At 41.2% G+C, this 25,641-nt stretch overlaps 1 protein-coding gene across 3 annotated transcripts in view; it reads right to left on the bottom strand.

Annotated features, from left to right (window-relative positions):
- Positions 1–236: 236 nt before the first annotated feature.
- PAWR (pro-apoptotic WT1 regulator) overlaps positions 237–25,641 on the bottom strand; it is a 141,168-nt gene continuing 115,763 nt past the window's right edge. For all 3 annotated transcript variants that reach the window (XM_073327682.1, XM_073327680.1, XM_073327681.1), the window contains exons 4-7: positions 23,782–23,816; positions 7,761–7,908; positions 6,288–6,392; positions 237–1,120 (exon numbers count right to left, since the gene is read on the bottom strand). In XM_073327682.1, the coding sequence (XP_073183783.1) occupies positions 1,034–1,120; positions 6,288–6,392; positions 7,761–7,908; positions 23,782–23,816 (375 nt within the window). In that variant the 3' untranslated portion in view covers positions 237–1,033. The remainder of the gene's footprint in view (positions 1,121–6,287; positions 6,393–7,760; positions 7,909–23,781; positions 23,817–25,641) is intronic.

Here is a 25,641-nt window from a genome sequence, read left to right as displayed (position 1 = left end):
ATACACATTAGTGGCAATCAAGATTGAATGTTTTATTGTATGTTGCATACTTCATGTTTTTCAAAGGCCTAAATAATTTATGAAACTTTCCTTTCATACATTATAACTAACAAGCTTTATCACAGCTTTAAAAACCCTTAAAACTCACATTTATTATGAGCACTAAATATTTAAAATAGGTAGATTTAAATATAATTATGTTTTAATACTTTTGCAAAATGAAAGCTCCAGGCTTTGTTTATATTCTCAATACACAAAACAAACTTACTGTAAGACAGTAAATTTGCATTTCACTGCTAAAGCACAAGCATTATGATATACTATAGTGCACAACTGAGACATGTTACAAAAAAATTTAATGTTGGTAACTACAGTTGGTTTATTGCATTTTTTTTAATAAAACAACTTATTTTTCCCCAAGACAACTGCTATACAGAAGAAAATTGCTACTCAAACATGGTCAGTCTTTCAGATATAGTAAAAAACTCACAACTACAAGATTTGTATTTTAGAACAAGTAATCAATCTGCAAACTGTTACACATCAATAAGGCACCTACACTTAACAGCGGTTGAAACAAAATGAAAATATCTCCCAAAATATATATTTTGGATCTGTGTAAACAAAGCTTATTTTTATTGCTTCCTTTCATTCAAGAAAAAAATATACAACCAACATAGACCAAAAGTGATCCTGGTGCTCTGATTTTTAAACTACTATAACCAGATTATATGTAGTCAGAAGACAAATCCCAGTACAACAATCATGAATTTAATGTTTTTGAAAGATGTCATAATTGTTAATTATTCTTAATGTGAAAGGTAAGGTTAAAAATACCCACAAAAGTTGATGCCATTTTACTGAATGAAAAATGTATTATGAAAATAAACATCCATCTGGTTTCCTAATAATAAATATAAAGACTTGGTTATTTTAACATACTGCAACAAAGGAAGTATTACTGTAGTGTTGACTTTAACAATCAATCAGTAGTTTTTAAATCTCTCTCTCTCCTCACTGAGGTTTGAATCTTCTACCTTGTCAGCTGTCCAACAACTTTTAAGAGGGTCTTATTTTCCTGCTTTAATTGCTCATTTTCATCCTCTATATCATCTAGGTCCTTTGGAAGAAAAAAATAAAAACATTTTTCAGGATGCAAAAATGGGTTCTTAAACTAGTAATTTAAAAGTCCTGGAATTTAAGAGATCAGTACTTGAAACCAAGAGATTATAGGGTAAAGACAGAAGAAGAGTTAGTTTCACAGCATCTATATATAAAAGGGCTAATGAAGCAAAGCAAAAATTGCTAAAAATTCATATTTTTCCAATGCTACTCATGACAAAACATTCATTTCACATTCCCATGTGACAAGCATCTTTTCAAAAGAAATATATAATCAAAAACGGACGATGTCATGAGATTAATAGTAAGAAGCCTCTTGGCACGTGCCCGTATTACTTCATATTTGCAAACCAGAGGGGCTTTCGTGCACCACAGTGCACTAGTAGCTTACTGACTTTCACACACACACACACACAGTTTATTAGCATAGGACAGCACATTAAATTTTACGTATTTTTTTTAAATATAGGTTTGTTGTCAGAGGCTTATGAAAAGTATCTGTTAGAAAATGAGAACTGAAAGTGTGCTATTGGAAAAAACAGTTGAAAAGCCGTATCTTGCCCTCATCTTGGCCTCATCAAAAGGCCATAAATTAGCAGTCCAATTAATTTTTTTCAATAGAAGGTGAGTTTAAGAGGACCAGAGAACAGCAGGGTTCATAGAAAAAGGGGCAGTTTAAAAACAGACACCTATTTCTCTGCTTCCATCTTTCCTTCCCTCTTCCCCCAACATTCTGCCTGCCATTCCCCCCACCCATCTCCCTCCCCAGCTTGCCTCTTATTCCTCCCTTGCTTCTTCACTTCTTCTCCCACAGTGAAGTTTAACTTGAAAGCAGCACAGCTGCTATGGTTGGCAGTGCCTAAACTGCTTTTCAATTCAATGTTACTGTCAGAGAAGGGAAAAGAAGAAGAGAAGTAAGTGGAAGGAGAAAGGGAAAAGGCAGAAAAGTAACTTTAGTGAGAGATAAAAAGAGGTGGATGGTGGAAGTTCGGAGGAGGAAAACCAGAGATGGGGGATTAGAGGGTTCAGCTTCCTTTGCAATGAGAGCGTGTAAAATTCCCACAATAGTTATGTCAGATGGAAGGGGGAGGGGAAAAAGGGGGTGAAAGATTATCCGCCCCCCATTCCTTTAATTTTGAAGCACACACTTAACAAAATGATCATATGAATTTGCCTGTTTCTTTCGGTGGGGTCCATCCCAGAAGTGCACCTTTGGGAGCAGGTGCTTAGGTGTGCCACCAGTAAAAAGCTCCAGCCTGCCAGCCAAAACGTCATTCGGCAATCAGTGCTCAAAGCCACACTGCAGTACCTTTGCAGTTACTCTTTTGTCCTATGTAGCATGCAATGCAGAGATTAGCAACAGAATGTCTTATTTTAGAGATCAAAATACAGCTGGCTTTCTGGAACAGACGATATTTAATTGTTCTGAAGACACAGATGAACGAAACATTTAATCGTGATATATAAATATGGTAATTTGTATTTAGAAGTAAAAGCAGTGCATGAACACACAGCACCTTATTTTAACTAACCACTGTAGGCTTTTCTTTTCCTATTGCAAAGTCCGTGTCAGCAACAGATGTACTGTGAACCAACAGTTGTAAGGAATAATGAAACGGCACCTTTTCAATAAAATGGTTGAAGTGCAGCCTTCTGTAATCATAATTTTATGCTTTTTTTGCTGCTAACTCAGCCAATTAGGTACTACAACTAAATGGTAGATGACTGAATTACATTGAAACAACTGTTTAAAAGCCTTTGGACAAAAATATTTCAGAGTTACTCAAAAATTAGATCAAATATAAGACTTTGTGGAATGTTTATGCTACAAAAATAACATTCCACAGATTACTGTAAGTATGGGCTACTTGAATACAATCCAGTAACAACTGACTGTAGTTTAAATATCTAAAGAAATAATAATAATGGATGCATACATGTAAGTGACTTTTACCACTTTAGATTTAAAATTACATTATTAATTTAATATGGTTTATAATTTAATTATAAAAGAACAACAATGGCAGAGAAGTGTAGGCTTCACATACCAGAATGACCGATGACTAAACAACTGATACTTTAATCAGAGTGCAAATGATCTCTGAATATATTCTCTCCAAAAACACATTTAACTACAGTGACTACCCAGTGAGGTCACAGATGACCAACTCTAAACTACTTCAAAGTTGAACTAAGGCAACAAACATTTTAATGTCTTCAGATGCCTTTCCTTTCAGACAGCTGGGAACTTTATGTACCCATTCTCCCTTTCTTTTAAAAGGTAGCAGAAGTTCATCAAATAGCTCAGCCATTGAATTGAGACCACTCCATTTATGGCACAAGGTTTTTGTGGGGTTCTCAATGCAAAGGGACCTCCTGTTCTAGAACCTTCTCTGTAATCTGCTGACTGATTTTAGTAAAAGTATTTCAAGTAAAAAGTTATTTAACCTAATTGACTTAGAAGGTTAGAAGACTTAGACAACTTAAGAAGTTTTCAAGATTAGTTTAAAAAAAAAAAGTTACAAAAGTGAAGATTTACTTACCACTGACTAGAACCCTTGAAGAGCCTTTGTATACCCACACTAATGGAGAAACATCACTGATGCAGCCGGACCAGTGGAAACCTCTAGAAGTGGTACCTAGAAGCTGGAGTACGAGTCCATGCCCGCTTGCAGCTCTGAGTGTTTGGAGAGCGAGACTATAAAAGGGGGCATCGTAACAGCTTCAGTTCTTTTCACCACAAATCAACCACCTAGTAAATAGCAACAGGACTCTACGGAAAAGGGGGAAGGTGGAGGAATAGCTTGAATGTCCAGAGGCACTATTAGAAGAACTCTAGCTGCTTGTAAGGAACTTTCAGTACTTCTGTGGCCTCTGCTAAACTCCCATTTGTGGGAATGTGTAAACAGTGCATCCTCTTTTCACAAGAGTGGGACGAGGCTGACTAGCTAAAGAGTGATTGTAGTACTGATCTCCCAAATTGGGATTCTGAACCTAATGCCAGGTCCACTGCATCATGTTCTGTGAATGGGTGGATTGAGCTCTAAGAGGCAGTTCTAAAGAACTCAACTATTATGTTATGCCTCAGATAAGCCATAGAGCCCATTCATCTAGAGCTAAGGCAACCTCTCAGTCCCTCTCGCACAGGGATATTAGCTTCCCCCAATACACAGCCTGATCCACTTGGTCAGGCATTAGGTTGTAGTGACCTTTTACCAGAAAACACAAATGTAACCTCAGCAACCTTCTATACTCTTGATCTACATATATGAAACGCTACCATCCACAACCTCACCTCCTCAGCATATGAGTGTGGTTTTGGAAGAAATACTATTAGAATCAAGGTTTGGTTAAGATGAAAACCAATTACCATCTTGTGCATAAATATAGCTGCCTCCTTAAGAACTAGTTTGTCCTCATGGGAGCCCATAAAGGGTGGAGTCAGCAATGAGCACTTGCCGTTCAGAAACTCACAGCTGATGTCATGTCTAAGATAAAGACTGTCTTGATGAAGAGATGGGAAAGAGAACATTCTTCCCTGGATTCAAAGGGGACTACATCACTGAGCATCACACCTCACTGAATCCTTCAGTGACTATTTACGCTAGTCTTGCTGATTCCTGCTCATGTGGCCAGCAAGCATGTTGCCCTTTCCTGCCAGACGGTGACAGGTTGAAAAGGTCCCTGAAAAGTTATAAGTGGCTAACTTAGTAATGTCAACCTCATTGGGGATGATTTGTTGGTTTTATGGTTTTTCAAAAAAGAGAGAGTCTGCAGGGGGCCTACAGAACTGGAAACAGAAACTGGAGAAGTTTTCACTCCCATACCTGCAGTCCTAACTTTTGCCCTGGAACCATGACGAAATGTCTCTCTCAGGAAAAGAAGCCATCCCTGTGTATCTGTTTTATGCTTCTGTCCCTTGTGTGTAAGGGTCAAAGAGCGAGAGCTGACTCCCAGTTGCAATTCTCCCTCAACCAGATCTAATGCCAGGTTTGAGGGCCATTTATGGCCTGGGACCTGAACTGAAATGGGAGCCATGAATCTGTAATGGCCATCAACTGGGGCGCTAGGAAAGACTGACTCCCCATACTCTGACAGAACAGCTGAAGCTTTCAAACAAGGCTTGGCCAATGGAATGAGCCAGCAGGTGGACGTGGTCAGATTCATACGTGATGGATCCATGACTTAACATCTTTAGGCTTAGGTCTGCACCCAGAAGCCAACATCTTAATAGGCCAGTTCCTTTCTAGCAGTCAGATATGCAGGTCATAAGATCCTTACCAGCTGAACCTTTAAATTTGGCTCCATGTATGCAGAAAGATACCTGAGAAGCAATTTGGCCAGGTCTCTTAGTCCTTAGGAAGGGCATTAGGACCTGAGGAGCACCTCAAAACTTAAAGCATTCAAGGAACCAGGAGTATCTGAAGCAAACAACTTTTCTATCCGAGCCTCTAGTAGGAAGACTGCCTACAGCCAGTTCTGTAGCTCCTTCCTAGCTTGTGGGGTGAAAGTCTTGCAGACAGACCACCTAGTTGCGGGATAACGTTCCCATAGGAAGTTCAGACACAGTCTCTGGATATCTGAAACCAGGAAAGTGGCAGGAGTAGAGGGGCACCTCTTAAACTCTGGTCTCTTAGCTTTGGGATCTACCCTCATGAGTATGGAAATATGAAATAGGATGCAAAAATCCCTAAAGGCCCAAAATATTCCTAAAAACTATCTAAGTTACAGATAGTCACTACAACTAAAATTTTATTTAAACTACAATAAATTTGTCTAAGAAAAGTATTGGGAAACCAGGTTTCCAGAGAACTGGGTCAAAGTGTCAGCAGAGGGGATCAGGAGCCTCATTATTGTGACTGGAAGGAACTAAAATGGTTAAGCCCAGCCCTACCCATGTTTATAGCAGCAAGGGGGAACATGCAGGCACTCTAGTGGGCATTGCTTCTAGACGTTTCCTCTGGTCCAGTTGTAACCCTGGCACACTACTGAGAATGGGCAGAGGCCACTTCAAGAAAGAAGTCTATTAAATCTTAGCTGAAAAGTTAAACACAAAATAAATACCGAATCCCCTTGTCCTGGAAAATTTAGGGAGGGTGGGGAAGAAGAGAAGAGATGGAAGAATTTGGAAGCTTTTCTCATCCTTGTGTAATACATGTACTTACTCTGTTTAATAAATCAATTTCTTCCTTCAATTTCCCAATCTGTTCCTCTTTGTCCTGTGTCATCCTCAATAATCTTACATTTTCTTGCCTCTCCTTGGCTAGTTCCTGAAAAAAACCCACAAATTAACAGTTTCAAATGTAATGTTCTTCCAGTGCTCCTAAAAAATTAATTTGAAAAAGGACACTTTTAGCATATTGCAATTAGAAAATTTCAGGTAAGAAGCAAAATTTTCCTTTCTTCAGATAGCTAGGCCCACAAATCCTGCAGTATGTTTTCAAGCCCTTTTCGCTCAAGGAGGCCAAGCAGACCTGTTAGTCACAGGTCTAGGGCAAAATTCTGCCCCTGAAGAACCCACCACATGATGACCTCCAAAGCTGACCTTTTAACTGATTAATTTCTAATTTAAGCCCTGATCTTCTAGTGAGTTCTGAAACAAGGTCCAAATTGGATATTAAAATCAAAGTATCAACTCCTAAAGTAATCACGCTGGTGGGCTTTTCAGAGGCAGAATTTTGCTCCGAAGTATGACTAAGATCTACTTGGCCTCCTTGACCTATAAGAGCCCGAAGACCCACAGGCCTGGATACAAAGGTATATGAAACATGTGTCATACATAAGGCTTCAGTCACTGAAGAAGCTATTCCAACTCCTCCCTCCTCTCTTGCCATCCTTTTGGTAGTTTGACTGGTTTGGGAGGAAGCCAATTTTGGAAGGGAGAGATTACAAGGCAATTTCAGCTAACTCAAGGATTCCGTAAGTCCTAAAAATATATATAAAGGCTTCCTGGTGTTTTACTCCCATTCTTTTCAGAAGGAAGATCTCCCCCAAACTATATATATATATATTTTAGCAACTTTCATCTACAAGGATTCAAGAATATTTGGTAGGTTATATTACAAGGATACTTCAGAGGGAGCACAGAACATCAGGAATATTACAGATCAATGGCTCAAGAAAACATCTGTAAGGGATCAGGGTTTAGGTTATGTTTGAGTGCCTGAGAGGAGAACAGTACATGTCTAGTTCTCTGATCAAATCACCTTTAGCCTTGGTTTTATTTCCTGGTTGAGCAAATGGCAATTTAGCATTTGTAATGATATAAATTTCACATTCTTCTCAGACAATCTGATTCTGTATGCATATTGGTATTCACAAGGAATTACTACTACTTTTTATTAAAAATTTAGGACCACTGCCTAATATTTTCGTAACACTGACCACCCCAGTCGTTGTCATCAGTGATCAAACCTGGGACCTCTTGAGCTCATTGCAGGAACGTCTACTGCCTGAGCTAAAAGACACGTCTCTTAGCCAAGACGGTAGCAGGCTCATCAATCTCTACCTGGCCTAGCTACCACTAGAGAGGGACAGAGTGCCACACTGAGTTGGCATGGCACTAGCATCTCCTCATGGAATTTATAAGATATTTTATTTTGAAACTAACACTGGGCATAAGTTAAATTTGTATTTACCCTTTCAAGTTCTTCAATCCTCTTTTCCAAAGCACTGCTTGGTATAGAATTCCCAGAAGAATTTGCATCCCTGCTGTATCTGCTATATCCTGTCCTGTCTGTTCGGGAATATCGATTTGGAACATCATCTTCAGGTGCATTAGTTGCACTGTGAAGTAAAGATTAAACATTAGTAATATGCCTAGTGCAAAAAATAAGTTTTAGCAAATATTTCCCGTGTCCCTTATATTTTTCTCCTAGTGGAAATACATTCATGAAAAATTGACTTATTCATATTGTAAATGACCACTACTCCAAGACAACATGGATAAAACTAAAATTTTCTTACCTGTAATTTTGTCTTCTCTGAGAAACAATATCAGTTGCTCAGTCAGACCTGCAATTTCTGGGTTTTTCTGTCTCTAACTGGATTTTCTCTTCTTGTCTCTAAGGCAGGACAGCAGTACCTGTTTCCCAACACCCCGACTGCAATCTGCCCTCACTGATCTATATAAAACTGCACAGCTGTTGCTTCAAAGTCCCTGAGCTTCTAGGAACTCAGGTTAATTCCTTCAAGGGCTTCATGCCTCAAAGTGCTGTCTGTATCTAGGGCCCAGAACCAGATATTTCCTTATGCCTGTGTGTTGCAAAGAAAGAAGAATCTATTGAGGTCACTAGAGGAAATTTATCTCGATAGAATCTAATTTCTTATTAGTCATTCCTCTCAGAGGAGGTCACAGAGAGAAAGAGAGGGAGAGAGAGAGCATGAGTGATGGACAGAGCCATTCAAATAGGTACCATTCATGCTCTGGCAGAAAGGTTTTTCATCTTCTGTTTTCCTCTGGAAAACTCTCACTTATAAACTAAGATCAAAAGCTTCTTTGCCTGAAAACAATCTCAGTTAAGATTAATGAAGTAGGTGGCAATATCTGGGACAGAAGACTAAAAACAGTGACTAACCTTTCCATAACTGTTGTTCTTTGAGATGTGATGCTCATATTTAAGGCTACAATTTTTTTCCACGGAGGTCACAGAATCCGTGACTTCCAGTAACCTCCGTGACTTCAACCCACAGCAGGTGGGAGCTGCGGACCCCGCAGCTGAGCTCCCCATTTTGTCATGGATATTTTTAGTGAGAGTCACAGACAGGTCACGGGCTTCCATGAATTTTTCTTTATTTCCCGTGACCTGTCTGTGACTTTTACTAAAAATATCCATGACAAAATCTTAGCCTAACTCATAACCATTCCATGTTAGGTGTGCATGCACCACATGCACCAAAGATATTTCCTTCACTGCTGTTCATTGGGCCAGCTCTAGTGCCCACTGGTGCCATGTGCTCATATGTCAGTATAAGAGGCCCAGCTGGCCCCACGCCCTCTCAGTTTCTTCTTGCAGCTAACTCCAACAGAGGTGCAGGAGGGTAGGTCGTGGAATGGACATGAGCAATGCACCTCAAAGAACAGTTACGGAAGGGTCAGTAACCATTTTTTCTTCTTTGAGTGCTTACTTGCGTCCATTCCATATTAGGTGACTCACAAGCGGTACCCGAGGCAGTGGGCTTGAAGTTCATGGACATGTGGATTGCAACGCTGCTCTTCCAAACTTGGCATCATCTCTGGCCCACTGGGTGATGGCATAGTGGAAAGAGGAGATCTGAACTGACAATCAGGTCGCTGCTCTGTAGATGCCTTGGATTGCGACCTTGATGAAGCCTGAGCTCTTGTTGATTGGGCGGTCACGATGGCAGGAGGTGGGATGCCCGCCTGCTCCCAACATGGGTGAATACAGGATGTGATCCAGGATGAAATTTTCTGGGCTGAAACCAATAGGCTTTTAATCTTATCTTCTACTGCCACAATGAGCTGCATTGTTTTACGGAATGGCTTGGTCCTCTCAATATACCGGGCCAGGTCACATCTAACATCCAGTAAGTGGAGATGGTGCTCCTCTGCATTCCTGTGCAGTTTCAGGAAGAAAACTGGCAGGAAAATAGCCTGATTACTATGAAACAGAGACCACCTTTGAAAGGAATGCTGGATCTGGGTGCAGTTAAACCTCATCCTTAAGGAACACCATATACTGGGGCTTAGCCATAAGGCCCTAATCGCTGAGACACTTCTGGCTGAGGTAATCACTACCGGGAAAGTGATCTTCCAGGAGAGACAGGACAGAGGGAACAATGCCAGCAGTTCAAAGGGAGGACCCGTAAGTCTTGACAGGATGAGGTTTAGGTCCCATGGTTGAATCCATTTGTGAATTTGAGGATGAAGTCTCTCTAATCTCTTAAGGAAGAGAATGGACATTTCATGAGAGAAGACAGATTTACTATCCACCAGAGGGTGGGAGACTGAGGTTGCTGCTAGATGCACTTTGCTTGATGAAAAAGCCAGTCCCTGTTGTTTCAGGTGGAGCAGGTATTCCTGGAGGGATGATCGAGTCGGAGAGAGACCTCATTGGGAAGATCACCTGAGAAACACTTCCACTTGGCTAAGGCACTCTAGTAGAGAACTTCCTACTACCTAGCAAGACCTGGTGGACTTGTTCTGAACAGGTCTGTTCTGCTGGGTTCAACCATGGCTTCCACATGGTCAGGTGGAGGTTCGGGTGGAATAAATTGCCATGATCCTGCGAGATGAGGTCCGGGCGGGGCAGAAGCAGCATCACAAGCGGAGAAGTCCAGCAGTATGCCAAATCACTGTTGCAACCAGGCAGGGGCTATAAGGATGACCCATGCTCTGTCTCACTTGACTTTCAGGAGGACCTTGCGTACCAGAGGAACACGAGGAAAATCATAGAACAGGAGCTCTGGCCATGGAATTAGAAAGGCGTCAGAGAACCTGGGCTGGGACCGCACAATGAACAAAACTGCTGGCATTTCCTGTTTTGCCTGGTTGTGTACATGTTGACATGGGGAGACCTCCACCTCTGGAAGATGATCTGGTCACCTCTAGGTGAAGGGACCACTCGTGGTGAGACCAGAAGGACTTGCTGAGGTAATCTGCCAGAGCATTCCAGGCTCCCAGAAGCTAGGAAGCTTCGAGGTGGATGGAGCGTTTCACACACAAGTCCCACAGGCGAACGGCCTCCTGGCACAGGGTAGAAGAGCATGTGCCTCTGTGCCTGTTAATGTAAAACATGGCTGCTGTGTTGTCCGTGAGCACTCGTACAACTTTGCCCATGATCTTGGGTAGGAACACTTAGCAAGCTAAGCCGATCGCTCTGAGCAATCTGATGTTTATGTGCAGAGAGAGTTCTTCCCAGGACCACCTGAGATGCTCGAGGTGAGCCCCCCCAACCTAGATCAGCTACATCTGAAATTAGGGATACTGAAAGCTGGGGGGTGACAAAGAGAATGCCCACAGCCATTGATCGGGGATCCTTCCATCAGTCAAGGGAGGAGAGGACTAGGGTGGAAACTGTAAGCACTGAGCCCAAGTGGTGACGGTTCAGTGAATACATAGGCCCCTTCAGACTTGGCTGGTGTCAGAGGCATAGACTTGTGTGCTGTACCATCTAAGTGCATGAGGACATGTGACCCAAAAGTTTGAGGCAAAAAAATGTGCTGTCATGACCAGCTGGGCTTTGACCTTGGATATCAGATCTGACATTGTCTGGAACCGAGCCTCCAGGAGGAAGGCTCTAGCCCAGGTGGAACTGAACACTGCCTCAATAAACTCTATTCTCTGGACAGGGACAAGAGTAGACTTTTGTTAGTTTATCAACAGGCGCAGGGCAAGGAAAGTGGCTTCGACCAGGTTGATGCTGGTTTTCACTTCAGTCTCTGAGAAGCCCTTGATAAGCCAGTCATTGAGGTATGGGTAGACTTGAACGCTTCACCTTCTGAGGAAGGCCACTACCACTGCCGTTCATTTCATGAAAACCCAAGGGGCTGCTGACAGACCACAGGGAAGGATGGCGAACTGGTAATGGGTCTGGTTTACGCTAAATCTGAGGAACATTCTGTGGCCCCAGAAAATGGAGATGTGGAAACAGGCATCTTTCAAGTCAAGGGCGGAGTACCATTCCCTCCCTGGATCCAGGGGACTAATTAAGGCCAGGGAGACTATATGGAACCTCAGTTTCTTGAGATAACTTTTGAAGTGATGCCGGGCTAGGATGAGTCAGAGACCCCCTTTTGCTTTCAGGATTAGGAAATAATGAGAGTAAACCCTCTTCCCGCTCAAGTTCTGAGGCATCTACTCCACAGCTCTTACCCAAAGGAGGGCTTGCACCTCCTGAATTAGAAGTCGCTCGTGAGAAGGGTTCCTGAAGAGGGATGGGGACAGGGGAGTGGGTGGGAGAAAACTGAGGGGTGTAACCTTCCTCCACTGTACTCATCACCTTGGACCACTGGGTGCCAAGGAACAATGCCATGCTGAAGTAGGAAAGATCGTCTGAAAACAAAAGGGGGGGCAGGATCCGGTGTGTGAACTGATATTATGCCGTTGGATGTCCCTTCAAGAGTTCTGTTTGGGGCATCCTGGGTATCTGTGCAACCTGGGTAGCGAGGTTGAAATAGAGTTGTCTGTGCTTATAATCGCAGCTCCATTTTTTAAACCAGGTTCTGGCAAGGTGCTGGAGCCAAGAAGCGGGTCAACAGTTGAGGCATGAACTGCTTCCTCAAAAGTGCTGAGGACTAGAGGCCCAGGGATCTGAGGGTAGTCCTGGAGTCCTTCAGACCAGAGAGCTTTGAGTCCATCTGCTCCAAGAAGCAGGAGGTACCCGCAAAGGGAAGATCCTGGATGGACTATTGGACTTCAGGTGGCAGTCTGGACCTCAGGATTGAAGCCAGGAGCATCACTTCATGATCACTGCTGAAGCCCACTGTTCTGGCTGCAGTGTCAGCAGCATCCAGGGCCACTTGAAGGGGAGACCATAGCCAGAGCCTCTCTCCCATCAGGCCAGAAAACTCTTGGAGTTTCCCTGGAGTCCTGTGGCAGCATGTCTTTAAACTTCGCCATGGAGTCCCAAATGTTGTAATCCTACATCCTAAGTAAGGTTTATTGGTTGGAAATACGAAGATGTAACTTACCCATCTAAGTAATCTTCCTACTGAACAGGTCTCTTGTCTTTAAATCCTTTTGCCTGGGGGTTGTGCCTAACTGATCTTGCCTGTCCCTCTCATTGGCTGCTGTGACCACAAGGGATCCAGGAGGAGGGTGGGAGAACAAGTTTATATCCCTTGGCAGGCACATAGTATTTTTATGTGCCCTCTTTGAGGTGGGACGAAGAGAAAATGGAGTTTGCCATAGGGAACTGACAGGACCCAAAATGGCCTCGTTGAGGTGCAGGGTCAGCTTTGATGTGGTCAAAATGTCAATGAGGCTATGAAAGGACTCTTTAAGAACCTCTACCTATAGCTCCAGGTTAGAAGCCACCCTTTTTAATAGCTCCTGGTGATCTCTAAAGTCATCCTGTGGCACTGAGCCGCTCAGTCCCAAGAACGCTTTGTCTGAGGAGGAGGAGGAGTAGGAATAAGCCTGTACTGGTGGGGGCCACTCTTTTTCAGTCCCAGCTTTAGTCCCAGGCTTAAGTCCTGGGAGTCAGTACTGGAGTCTGGGTCAGGTGCTGGCTGGTGCAGTGGAGGAGCCCTCCTCTCGGACACAACCAAATAGGAATGGCTGGACGTTGTACCAGGGAAAAACCCCAAGGATTCCAGAATAGCCGCTCAATCTGCATCTGCCACTGTCCTCCAGGCCAGATGTCGGTGGGGGGGGCCCACACTGAGATCTGGTGGAATTTAGGATGGGAAATGGTGGTGGCTTTTTGGCAGTGTTCACGGTTCCACCTGAGAAAGAGTTTTATTGAGGAGACAATGGGGGAGCAGTACCCATCGCTTCCACTGGTTGGTGCTGAGGATCTGGGGATTGGTGCCTGATCAGGGAAGTCCTCACCGAAGACAGGACGGCCAGTTTGCCTCTGATAGGTACCAAAGGGCCCGGTGCCAGGTATGAGCTCGGAGCCACATGCTCCCCTTTGCTCAACACACTTGGAGCTGGTGGTTTTCCCATCGGGGTTGGAGGAACCGGGAGCGTCATTAGGTCCCTGGCTGCTGCAAAGACTTCTGAGGTGGAAGGTGCTGTAGTACGGTCTCTCTCCAAGTTTGAATAAGGGGCAATGTTAAATAACTCTGAAATAGTCCATAGTTACGTCTCCAGGACAGTTGATATTTACAAGATATTTACATGCCACATGCACTAAAGATTCATATGTCCCTTCATGCTTCAACCACCATCCCAGGGGACATACGTCCATGCTGATGACAGGTTCTGCTTGATAACCATCCAAAGCAATGTAGACCGAAACATGTTCATTTTCATCATCATGAGTCAGATGCCACCAGCAGAAGGTTGATTTTCTTTTTTGGTGGTTTGGGTTCTGTAGTTTCCGCATCAAAGTGTTGCTCTTTTAAGACTTCTGAAAGTATGCTCCACACCTCCTCCCTCTCTAATTTTGGAAGGCACTTCAGATTCTTAAACCTTGGGTCTAGTGCTGTAGCTATGTTTAGAAATTTCACATTGGTATCTTCTTTGCATTTTGTCAAATTTGCAGTGAAAGTGTTCTTAAAATGAACAACATATGCTGGGTCATCATCGGAGACTGCTATAACATGAAATACATGGCAGAATGGAGGAGCAGGAGACAAACAACTCTCCCCTAAGAAGCTCAGTCACATTTCTTTCAACAAGTGTCATCAGCATGGAAGCATGTTCTCTGGAACAATGGCTGAAGCATGGAGAGGTATATGAATCTTTAGCGCATCTGGCACATAAATATCTTGCGACGCCAGCTATAACAGGGCCATGCGAATGCCTGTTCTCAATTTCAGGTGACATTGTAATTAAGAAGTGGACAGCATTACCTCCTGTAAATGTAAACAAACTTATTTCTCTTAGCGATTGGCTGAACAAGAAGTAGGACTGAGTGGACTCGTAGGCTCTAAAGTTTTACATTGTTTTGTTTTGAGTGCAGTTATGTAATAAAAACCTATATTTGTAAGTTGCACTTTCACGATAAAGAGATTGCACTACAGTACTTGTATGAGGTGAATTGAAAAATGCTATTTCTTTTGTTTATCATTTTACTGTGCAAATATTTGTAATAAATAATATAAAATGAGCACTGTACACTTTGTAGTCTATGTTGTAACTGAAATAGATATATTTGAAAATTATATAAAGACATCCAAAATATTTAATAAATTTCAGTTGGTATTCTATTGTTTAACAGTGCGATTAATCGGGGTTAATTTTTTTGAGTTAATCATGCGAGTTAACTGCAATCAATCAACAGCCCTATATATATTTATATCTAATATAAAAAACACACTGAAGAAAGCAAATATTTTGTGATTGGGTGGAAGAGTAAATGAGATAGCTATAGATATAGATCACACCCCACACACAATCTTAACTGCCAGAGAAAGGCAGCAAAACCTAGTTGGAATCATCTTCCAACAAGAGATTTCCAAATCAGAAATCATGTGACTGAAATGAGCATGTGATGCAGGGTACCTAGGATGCGTAAACAAAGTACCACCACTGTACCATATAATATTTCATTTAAAAACATTTAGAGTCTGTTTAAAATGTTCATTTAACAACCATGCATTTCATAATTTTAGAAAGCCCTTGACAATGTGCAAATCTAGATGAATAAAGTGCAAATCAAAAGCAGGCATAACATGGCATGAGATGATCTTTTCATGGACATAAATATTGTTATGCTCCAGTATGTGTGAAGTTTCCAAGGCACACTGACACAATTGTAAGGAATTTCCTAGTTTAATGTTATCACCATATTTAGCACTGTTTATTCTTCATTAGAAGGCTTAAAAAAAATTTCTAGGACCGGATACGCATGTTGCAACACAACAGAACAGAAATATTTTTGTATTAACCCCATAAATCCTAGAATATTTGATTTTAAAAAAAGACATACTTTCTACTATTCTATGCTCTTGAGTGCCAGGAGGGACTCAGAACACTATAAAACTAACATGCTCAATCTCTAGCCTCATCACCCAACAGTAAACCTTTTGCCAAGACTGGAACGGTATTGACTTGTTTCAGTCATTGTTGGCAATGCTCTTATGTGAAACTTGGAAGAAAAACTAGAGAGAGGATTGTTTTCAGTGGTAGTGAAAAGAATACTTCAAGGGAAAGAAGGTATTTTTAATTGGTAATGTTCTCTTCACATCCTTGCTTTAAAGGAAACCACAAGGATTAATGTCTTCTTGTATTTGACGAGGGTAGTGGAAGTGGAAGGGAGACTTAGATCCACCTCTCAACAGTCCCTGCTAACCATAGCTGATGTCTATTTATTTAGCCTCAGTAACAGAGAAGCCAGATAGGAACATTTTCATGAACAGGCAAGTAGAGCCAAGAGCGTGGCCTGGCATGCTATAAAGAGAATTCTGAAGTGGCATTGGAAGAAGAATCATGGAAGAGCTCATCTATCAAAGACGAATCAGACATTTTCCACTTAGCTGAAACAGAAAAATGATAGAGAATTTATTATGCCATCAATTGTCTGATGGCCAGTTACTCTGATAGCTGTGCCCCACCAATAGCCACACATAGTGCCCAGGAAAGTAGAGCAGCACTGAGGATCTCTTGAGATCTGGTGGACAGGAAGAGGAATTTCACAGACCTATTCTGACAGGTATTAGAAAATTTGTGGGGAGGGCAGAAGAGTCCCTTTATCAGATAGAAATTAAATAATTTCCTGTCAATCCTTTCAGCTTAATCCAAGGCTGTATACCAAGGGTGCAAGGCAACGTCTACCAGAGGCTCGAAATTCCTGCCCTTGCTATTTAAAAAGGGGTTCGTCACTGATAACACTGTTACCATGCAGGATATAATCATGGATAAAACACCTGATTTGCTCTTGGTCTGATGAACTATATGAGATCGCAGAATAATCTCAGCACATAATCTGCTGTTCATGGAATACAGATAGTGGCACCTAACCCTCCTTTCCAAACATGTCTTTCCTCAGAGGCCAACAAATCATGCAGACAATTTACAAAAGGACGTCTGTGATGGAACACTCTGAAAGTGTAAGAAACAGCATCAGAATGTTTGGTACTTATGTTGTTCTCATGGATGAGGTTGGCTGCTGTATCTCCAAAATGCAGATCAGCAGAATTTTGGGGAGTCTGAGGAGGGCTGCTTCAGCACAACAACAAAATCTCTCTCATTGCAAAGAACTGTCAATTTATTTCTCAGATCAATTTAATCAGATTTAACACTTCTGTGGGAACAGAGTGGAAGCAGAAGGGAAGAGATATATATCATCTATTAACTGGTTTTCACTCAATTTGGATTACTGAAGTTCTGGGTGTGTTTAGGACATTCATTATAGCCAGCTACCAGTGAAATGAAGCTGTCTCTTTCACGGCAGATTAAAAGACGCACACTGGCCCCTTTCTATCTTTTGAGAGTTAAGGTTCTTTTTCAGGAGGGCAAGCCACTGAATATGCCTACACAGAGGATAGTTGTTTAAACATTGTTTACTCAAGAAAATCTTTGGACTTTATTAACCTTTCACATGATCATCCTGTCCTGAACTTCCTTTTTTGAGAAGATAATCAACAGGATGATGTGCCCATTCCAGCTAAACCAGTACTCCATTATTGTTTAATTTTATCAGTTTTAGTTCAGATGTGGGCATAGAACTGGGAGCGTATGGCTGATTTACCTCTAGCAATAAACAAACGAACTGGCCGTGCCGAGTACTAATCAGCAGCTTTTGATACTGAATATAAGGTATTGTTTACTTGCCTACAAGATTTTGTGGTATCATACAAAATAGCACCTTAGAAGACTCCGGCTTCTCACAGAAAAAGAGGTTACCACAGCAGTTTGAGGCCCTGGTCTCCCACCCAAGTGAAAACATAACTACGTCCAGGGAACAATGCTGTGTTTGTTTTGTTTAGCACTGGATTAACTTTTGTGCATGTTTCAAAACCTGCAGTTGAAACCTCTTGCTGCCTTGGCTATAGGTAGTAATTGATATTATAATTTTTCAGGAAGAACATTTGACAGCTTAATTATAGCTGTAGCTAGGCTTCTGTTCTTATATTTGAAGACATATTTGAGCATTAAGTTGAGTAGGTCATCATTTGGGTGTCAGACAATGATGCTTTAGGATTGTTTAGCAAATGAGAATGGATGTTGTTGAACACACTCGTCACTGTTGCTTTGATAAGGGAAAGAATCTGGCTCAAGTGATAAGATGTTTAATAAAAACCTTGTTACTGTTACAACATTAAATAGTTAAGCAGAGTACACAGTTTTCTGTAAAGTTATTGCTAGGTCCCCGAATTGTAACTGCTATAATCAAAACCTTTTTAACCAACAGTGTGTGGAAGAGGAACATTAAAACGTTTGAAATTTTAAAAATGAAGCACAGCTTTTATTTTGAAAAAAGAAATTACCCTTACTCCTTTTTTCCTTCGTTATACAAATTTTTTTAATAGGGAAATTTCCCTCCTTGACAGTATGACTGTCCTTTGGGTAAAAAGGGAAAGTCAGTTTACGTGGTTTTCATTTTCATGCATTTTCTGTTTTATTTTGCTCACATCCAATAGGCTCAGAAATTGTAGGCACAGCACTGTCTTGTTAGCTACTCTGAAACCTGGCAAATTTATCAACCTCAGGATTTTTAAGGCATTACTTTAAGCTTATCTCTAAGGTCACAAGATTGCAGCAGTATTGCAAGCGGGTGGATATGTCTTGGCTGGCTATGCTGAACTCTTTACTAGATGGATGAGAAAAAAAGACAGGAGAAGACACAGAGAAGGAAAGTAACACTAAGGAGAGGGTAAAAGCAGGAGTTTAAGCTCACATCCTAGGTGTTCTTCATGATTTAGCCAAAGCCAATGAAGGTGGCAATGTCTGGTGGTCTCTCTCTCTGACTTGGCCTGGTCAAGGCAAAAGGCCCAGTGGTGTTATGCAAAACCACAAAGTGAATTCCAGCAGACAGATGTGAGGGCTGCTCCTTCCAATCCAGCTCCCCCATGCACCTCATTGTCCTACTGGTTCTTTCAATAGCTCCCAAATAAGCAGCATCCAAAAATGGTGCCAACCTCATCTCATTGAAGTTACCCAGTCAAAAATACATTTTTGTTATTGAAACTGTAAACACTTCCTTGTATTTCTAGAATGTTTCAGTTTTATGTTATGCCAACACACGATGTTACAGGAGCCTTGAAGCCTCCTAATCAATTTTCTTAGCCAGAAACACATCTACTTTCTTTTTAGTTTCTCTTTCTTGAATTTTTGCTTTCTTTTTATACATTATATAAACAGGTTGGACGGACTTTTGTTACGTTGGACAACATAGTATGCAGAACTCTGCACAACATCAATAGGGGCTACAAGAGGATTAAGAGTAAAAAGATCAGAGTGTATGTGCCCACCCAACTTTCTTCTCTCAGACCCTGCAGAGGACCCCGATATCCCCATCCCATCTTAAAGACACTCATGGTCTAGCACCATGGTAGCTGCCTCCTCCCAAACATAAGACACCTTAGTTGAGACTACAAGTCTATTGTGAGGCCCAAACATAACCGTTAAGGGTAGCATTTAAAACCCCACAAAAATAAAGGGAATCCTGGTGTTACAAAATATTTTTGTGGTTACATATTTTGGTTTAGTGAGACCCAGGAGCTGAAACTGGTATGGGTGAAAGCTTTTACTCACTGAAGACAGACATTTAGCAAGAAGTTCTAAAAGGCTTTAACATTTCATTCACAGTATTTCCAGTTAAGCTCTACATATCTCTTACAAGTTATTTAACATGAGGGTTTTAAAAATACATTTCAGAGCACAACATACAATCTCTTGGAATTAGAGGGGACAATTTCTACCTTCTGGGCTTCATCTCAGTGTTCAGTACTGAGAATGAACAAAACCAAGAAGTGGGGCTTCTATTGTATTTGTAAGCCATATTGTATCAATTTCCAGTACTGAATAAAAACTATCAGGGGAGCATACCCCGCAAGAGTCACCAAGAGTGTGATAAATTAAAGTGCGGGGGGGGGGGTAAGCTAGCTATAAAACCTCTCTTGGTGGTAGTTTTTAACCCTTTAAAGGCAAAGCAAGTAAAGTCTCTGCATGGGTAAAAGGAAGGAAGTGGGCACCTGACCAAAAGAGCCAATGGGAAGGCTAGAGCTTTTTAAAATTGGGGAAAAAAAACTTCCCTTTTGTCAGTCTGTGTTGTTCTCCTGGAGAGCAGAGACAGGGCTGAAACTATGCCATAAAAAGCTTTGGGCCAGTTTTGAAAAACCATCAGATCATACCTACAAAGTACTCATTTGAAACCCCAGATATGTAAGTAGATCAGGAAATGTCTAGGAAGATGCGATTAGGTTTCTCTTTTATTTCTTTATGGCTTGTGGACTCCTATGTGCTAATCACACGTGCTTTTGTTTGGCTTGTAAGCTTTAAGCTGGACCTCAAGAGAGCTATCTTGATGCTTAATCCTTGTAATTTTTTTTTTAAATCTAGCAAAAAGCCTAAATTCCAAACTATTTTCTTTCTTTTTGTTTTTAATAAAATTTACCATTTTTAAAAAACAGGATTGGATTTTTGTGTCCTAAGAGGTTTGTGCACATGTTGTTTAATTAGCTGGTGGCAACAGCTGATTTTCTTTATTTTCTTTCTCAGCTCTTCCCAGAAGTGGGAGGGGGGGAGTGAAGGAGCTTGTGGGTACCCCACAGGAAGGAATGCCCAAGTGAGCCTTCCTAGGTTCTCAAAGGGATTTTTTTGCACTTGGATAGTGGCAGCATCAACCCATCCAAGATGAGAGAAAAGTTGTACCCTTAGGAGTTTAATACATGCCTGGAGTGGCTGGTATTAGTTTTTAGAATCCTTGCGGGCCCCCACCTTCTGCACTCCAAGTGTCAGAGTGGGAAATCAGCCTTGACAAAGAGGTTCTCATCTAACTCTTATTGTAAATTGATTCAGCCAAATCTGTCTGATCCATAGACCATTGTAAAACCTTGGGGTTATTTTTAAACCCTGATTTGCAAGTTTGTTGTTTTCTTAAATTAAGACTAAGACATTTTAAAAACACTTGATCATAGAAGCTAAATAGCTCCAGAGCTAGTAAATGGAATTCAAAATGAGATGTTAAAGTGAACCATATCTGTACTTTTTCCAACTCTTCTGTGTTTAATTCCTTGCCTTGATGTTATATTTTCAACTGAATTTCTGTTAACAAAAAAGTTGATTCCTGTGGATATGCACTCTATGATCAAACATTCAAATAAAGACAGCCTGATTGTATCATTTCACCATGAAACCAACAATTATATATTCAAATGAATTAGTTTCTTAGGCCAGGTGATATAATCATAACCCACTCAGAAAAATCAAAGTTACTTCAAAGGGATGCATGCTTGACTCCCAAAAAATGAGTGCCCACATAACTCGGGGACTGGAAAAATCCATAGGTTTGACAGCTTGGAATGAGTAAAATGAGGCACAAAGCTCTGGGTTAGGATATAATTGAAGACATTCAGAAGATGCTGGGGTTAGCTAGGACTATAACCTGCTTGTCAAATACTGCTTGGTGGAAAACACAGCAGAGGAAGTGTGCTCTAACTAGGTGGTGCTTTTCTTTGATTCTGTATAGCTAATTTTCGTCACTTGGGATTCTAAATGCGCTCCTTATTGTCGAAAACTGGATGAGGATTCCTCTCTGGTTCTGAAAAAATATCCTGGGCTTCAATTCGTTGAGTTAAGTCTTACTTCAGGGAATGAACTTCTTTGCCCTCTACAGAGCCCTCATGGGGAAGGATTTTCAAAACAACAACATGACTGGTAGCTGTATTTGATTTTGTCTCGGACAATACTCAGATGTTGCAGCCTGCGTACTGAAAAGGGGTGATTATTTTCTTTTGCACGTAACAAATTCATGCCTGCAGACAAATCCTAGAATGCTTCTCCTTTGAAGATATGATGAGCAGAAGTCACCCAGGAAAGGGTCAACGTGGATCCCTCACACAACCATGTCCAAGATCACCTAGGTAAAGGCCCTTAACAAGGTTCAAAAATCAAAAAGGAGAGACTGGCACTGTACTGAAAATGCTTCCAGTGATAGCAGAATGGCAGATACTTGCAATGTTGAAGGGTTTTTGATTACAGGAAATCCAGAGGCAGGGTCCCGCAACTGTAAACTTTAAGATCAGCATACTGAACTTTCATTGTCCCGTCATTTAGTGAGGCAGACTCGGTTTGTCTGGTCAAGACATGTCAGTTGTCAAGAAGCACGATGCTTCCTGTCCACAAGGTTTCAGGACAAAGACTTCTCTATCAATAGAATGTGTGTTTAACTAGGAGAGGGGAATCTGCATCCACATCAGGGAATCTGCATGTACATCACTCTGACAGGAAATAAAACCTGTAGTACTGGTTGGCCTTCTAACCTACTGAGGCGCTCCAGTTCCACTGGAGCTGAAAGTAGGGAGTCTCTCCTGTGCTCTCAGTGAGTGTTCTCTGCTGGGCCCATGTAGCGTGGAAGAGGACACTGACAGTTTGAATGCAAAGTGGACAAGAGACAAGGGTGGGAGGCTATGGATGACAACTCTGTTCATTATTCTTTGAGAAAATGATTGGCCAGGAAGAGGAAATGCTGTAACAATGGGAAGTATTCACAGACAACATAGTACTAAGGGCTTGAACGCCACTCACTTATGTTGGTATAACTTATGTGGCTTAGGGATGTGAACAAGCCAGTCCCTTGAATGACGTAAGTTACACTGACCTAAGCGCTGGTGTTGACAGCGGTATTTCAGCAGGAAAGCTTCTCGCGGAAGTAGTTTTATTATGCCGACAGGAGAGCTCTCTTCTATCGGCATAAAGCATCTTCACCAGACGCACTACAGAGGCCCAGCGTCATCAGTGCAGCTGTGCCGCTGTAGTGCTTCTAGTGAAGACTAGCCCTAAGACTACCGAGGATGCAGAATATCAGCCACAGACATAAAAGGAAGGACGAACAATTCTGTGGGGTAGTATGCCACTCCACACTAGTTGAGATACTAAGGGTTGGTTACAACTATTCTAATACAATAGCCTATGAAGACAGAAAATAAATTTGGTAGAGAGAACAAAAAGAGTATCTTTACCTAATCAGGAAAACACAAAGGCATGTCAAAGTAGCTTTTGAATAAAGGACAGTAAAAAGGGAACATTCTTTGGTTGAGTTTAAAACAAAGATCTATTGAAATAGGTTTTGTTTTAGCTGACATGTCCACAGATTCTCACTAATACTTCCTAATAAACTGACTGAAACCAAGTAGTAAAGGATGGCTGTATCTAGATTACTTTTAGGTTGCCAAAAATTACAAGTTATTGGGTTTCTATACTCTTCCCCCACCGTACCAAACAAACTACTGAAGCGCTATTCTTCTCTGAAGTACCAAGATTAGGACCACAAGACTGCTTGGCTCAAAGGCTACGAACAAGACATTAATGAATAGAGAACAGAGTTTGGGGCATGTCTATCCCTAGTGGCAGGTATGTTGGTGAATAGGACAATACCAAATTAGCCCAAGGACAAACTGTCCCACAAACCGTTTGAGTGACTCAAACAAATACTGGCAATTTAAACTGACATTAGAATAGACAGCAAGAAAACTAACTTCGAACATTAAACCTCAGAGTGGTGGTTCACATGCAAAATTGAGAAAAACAGGTGGCTCCTACATTACTTCAGCCAAAAGCCAGCTTACCTGGTTTGGTGGAGAATGCTGTGGAGAGCACCAACTCCAGTAAAATCAGATAAAATGCTGGCTTAGTTGTTTAAAAAATGGCAAAATAATAAAAGAACTATTAAGAGATTGTTACATCTCTTACTCAGGTCCTGTGATTAAATACTAGCCCAAAAATCAGGTCATGATATTTACAGCAGAGGGAAGGCCCTACTGTTGACAAATATTCCAAATGTTTAATGAACTTCATTTTGCTTTAGACAGGTTCACAATATGCAAAGAATATTATAAAACACGTTTAAAAACTAAGTCCCTTACCTTTTAAATCTGCTTGGAACTGTCCTAGAGGATTCCTAGAAGAAATTGAAAACACAGAAGGAAAATATAATTTCATGCTTTTCATGAAGTACACTAATGCTTTTATGAACACTCAACCATCTCGTATACAAGCAATTTACAAATACAATATACTTGCAATTTCAGATCAAGATATTCATCTAGCTTTTACATTATCCTCTCTATGACCTACTAGTCCAAAAGTAATAGCAGGTAGTAACTATGGGCTGGGGTTTGGAGAAGAAGAAAGGGCCCCACAGCAAAGGTAGAGCCAAAATTCTGATGAGAAATCCAGATCCCTGCCTCATCCATGTGCTGCAAAATCCAGATCCCTGCACCAGTCAGCTGTTAAGGGGCAGGGTCTGAGATTGCTACAAAGACACTCTTTCTAGACCCCCAACTGGAAGTTTTTCATTTCAGCCTTTGGTTAGTAGGTGTCATAAATCTGAAGATCCTTTTACCTTCCAGAATGTTCTGGCTACTGAAAGTATAGATGTCTCTCCATTATTCTACCCTTCCTTATCAAAACTCCAATGTCTGTTTCTACTGCTGCTCCTAGGTTTATCAAAGGACAGCTGAGTGAAACTGCTATGATTCTTTAGGGCCACTACTGAAGGACAAAAGTAAAACTGACCAGTGTTTTAATTTCATTTTGTAACTGCTGATCAGCAACACTGGAGTATTCTGTCTGCAGACTCAGTGAGACAGTACTGTGTTCATTTGCAGTCAGATCATACTTGCAAGATTATCTTCACATAATAAGAGCTAGAAATATTTCTAGACAATAGTTCAAATGTTGCAAAATGTATGTTTGAGCTTCAAACTTGACAGAATCAGCTTTGTACTCATCACTGGTTCGTGGATTTATTTTACTTTTAGAAAACCTCTACCTTTCTTAATGCAAGCAATTAACATGTTTGCTTTTTTCACCGCTGCTATGTAATGGATGCAGGTTTTCACTAAGTGGTCTACAATGCTGCCTAGGCCTGTTTTTCTTTAGTGTTACAGTTAAATATAGAACTTGTCAATATAAGAGCTTTCTACATTTCAAGCAGTCCCAGGATTCAGAGTTTGTGTTTACTTATCTAATTTTTTCAATTAACTGAGTTTCATTTTTCTTTAGTGTTCATAGTATTCAGCTTAGATCCTTTTTTTTTTATGACCTTGAAACTATACCTCTTGCAACAACACACTTCAAACTGGGTATTTTTAACTGATATTTTGGTCTATCAACCATAGCTGGGATACCTCCAGCAGAGATCAGAGTAACAGCCGTGTTAGTCTGTATTCGCAAAAAGAAAAGGAGTACTTGTGGCACCTTAGAGACTAACCAATTTATCTGAGCATAGCTTTCGTGAGCTACAGCTCACTTCATCGGATGCATACTGTGGAAAGCGTAGAAGATCTTTTTATACACACAAAGCATGAAAAAATACCTCCCCCCATCGCACTCTCCTGCTGGTAACAGCTTATCTAAAGCGATCTAGATAAGCTATTACCAGCAGGAGAGTGGGGTGGGGGGAGGTATTTTTTCATGCTTTGTGTGTATAAAAAGATCTTCTACGCTTTCCACAGTATGCATCCGATGAAGTGAGCTATAGCTCACGAAAGCTTATGCTCAAATAAATTGGTTAGTCTCTAAGGTGCCACAAGTACTCCTTTCCTCCAGCAGAGAGATACATTCTCTGGGTGGTGAATGGGTGTAACTTGGGGAAACCTAGAAGGTTGCAGTGAATATTACAGAATAAGGGGCTGTGAACCAATGGTATGGAGGAGAAGGATGGCCAGCAAAAAAAACCAGACTGACCACATTATGATTAAAAAGGCACAGATGGCACTTCT

This window comes from Lepidochelys kempii, chromosome 1 (assembly GCF_965140265.1).
Source record: "Lepidochelys kempii isolate rLepKem1 chromosome 1, rLepKem1.hap2, whole genome shotgun sequence".
Classification (NCBI taxonomy): Eukaryota; Metazoa; Chordata; order Testudines; family Cheloniidae; genus Lepidochelys; species Lepidochelys kempii.
Note: the sequence above shows the minus strand (reverse complement) of the source record. Positions and strands in the feature narration are given on the sequence as shown.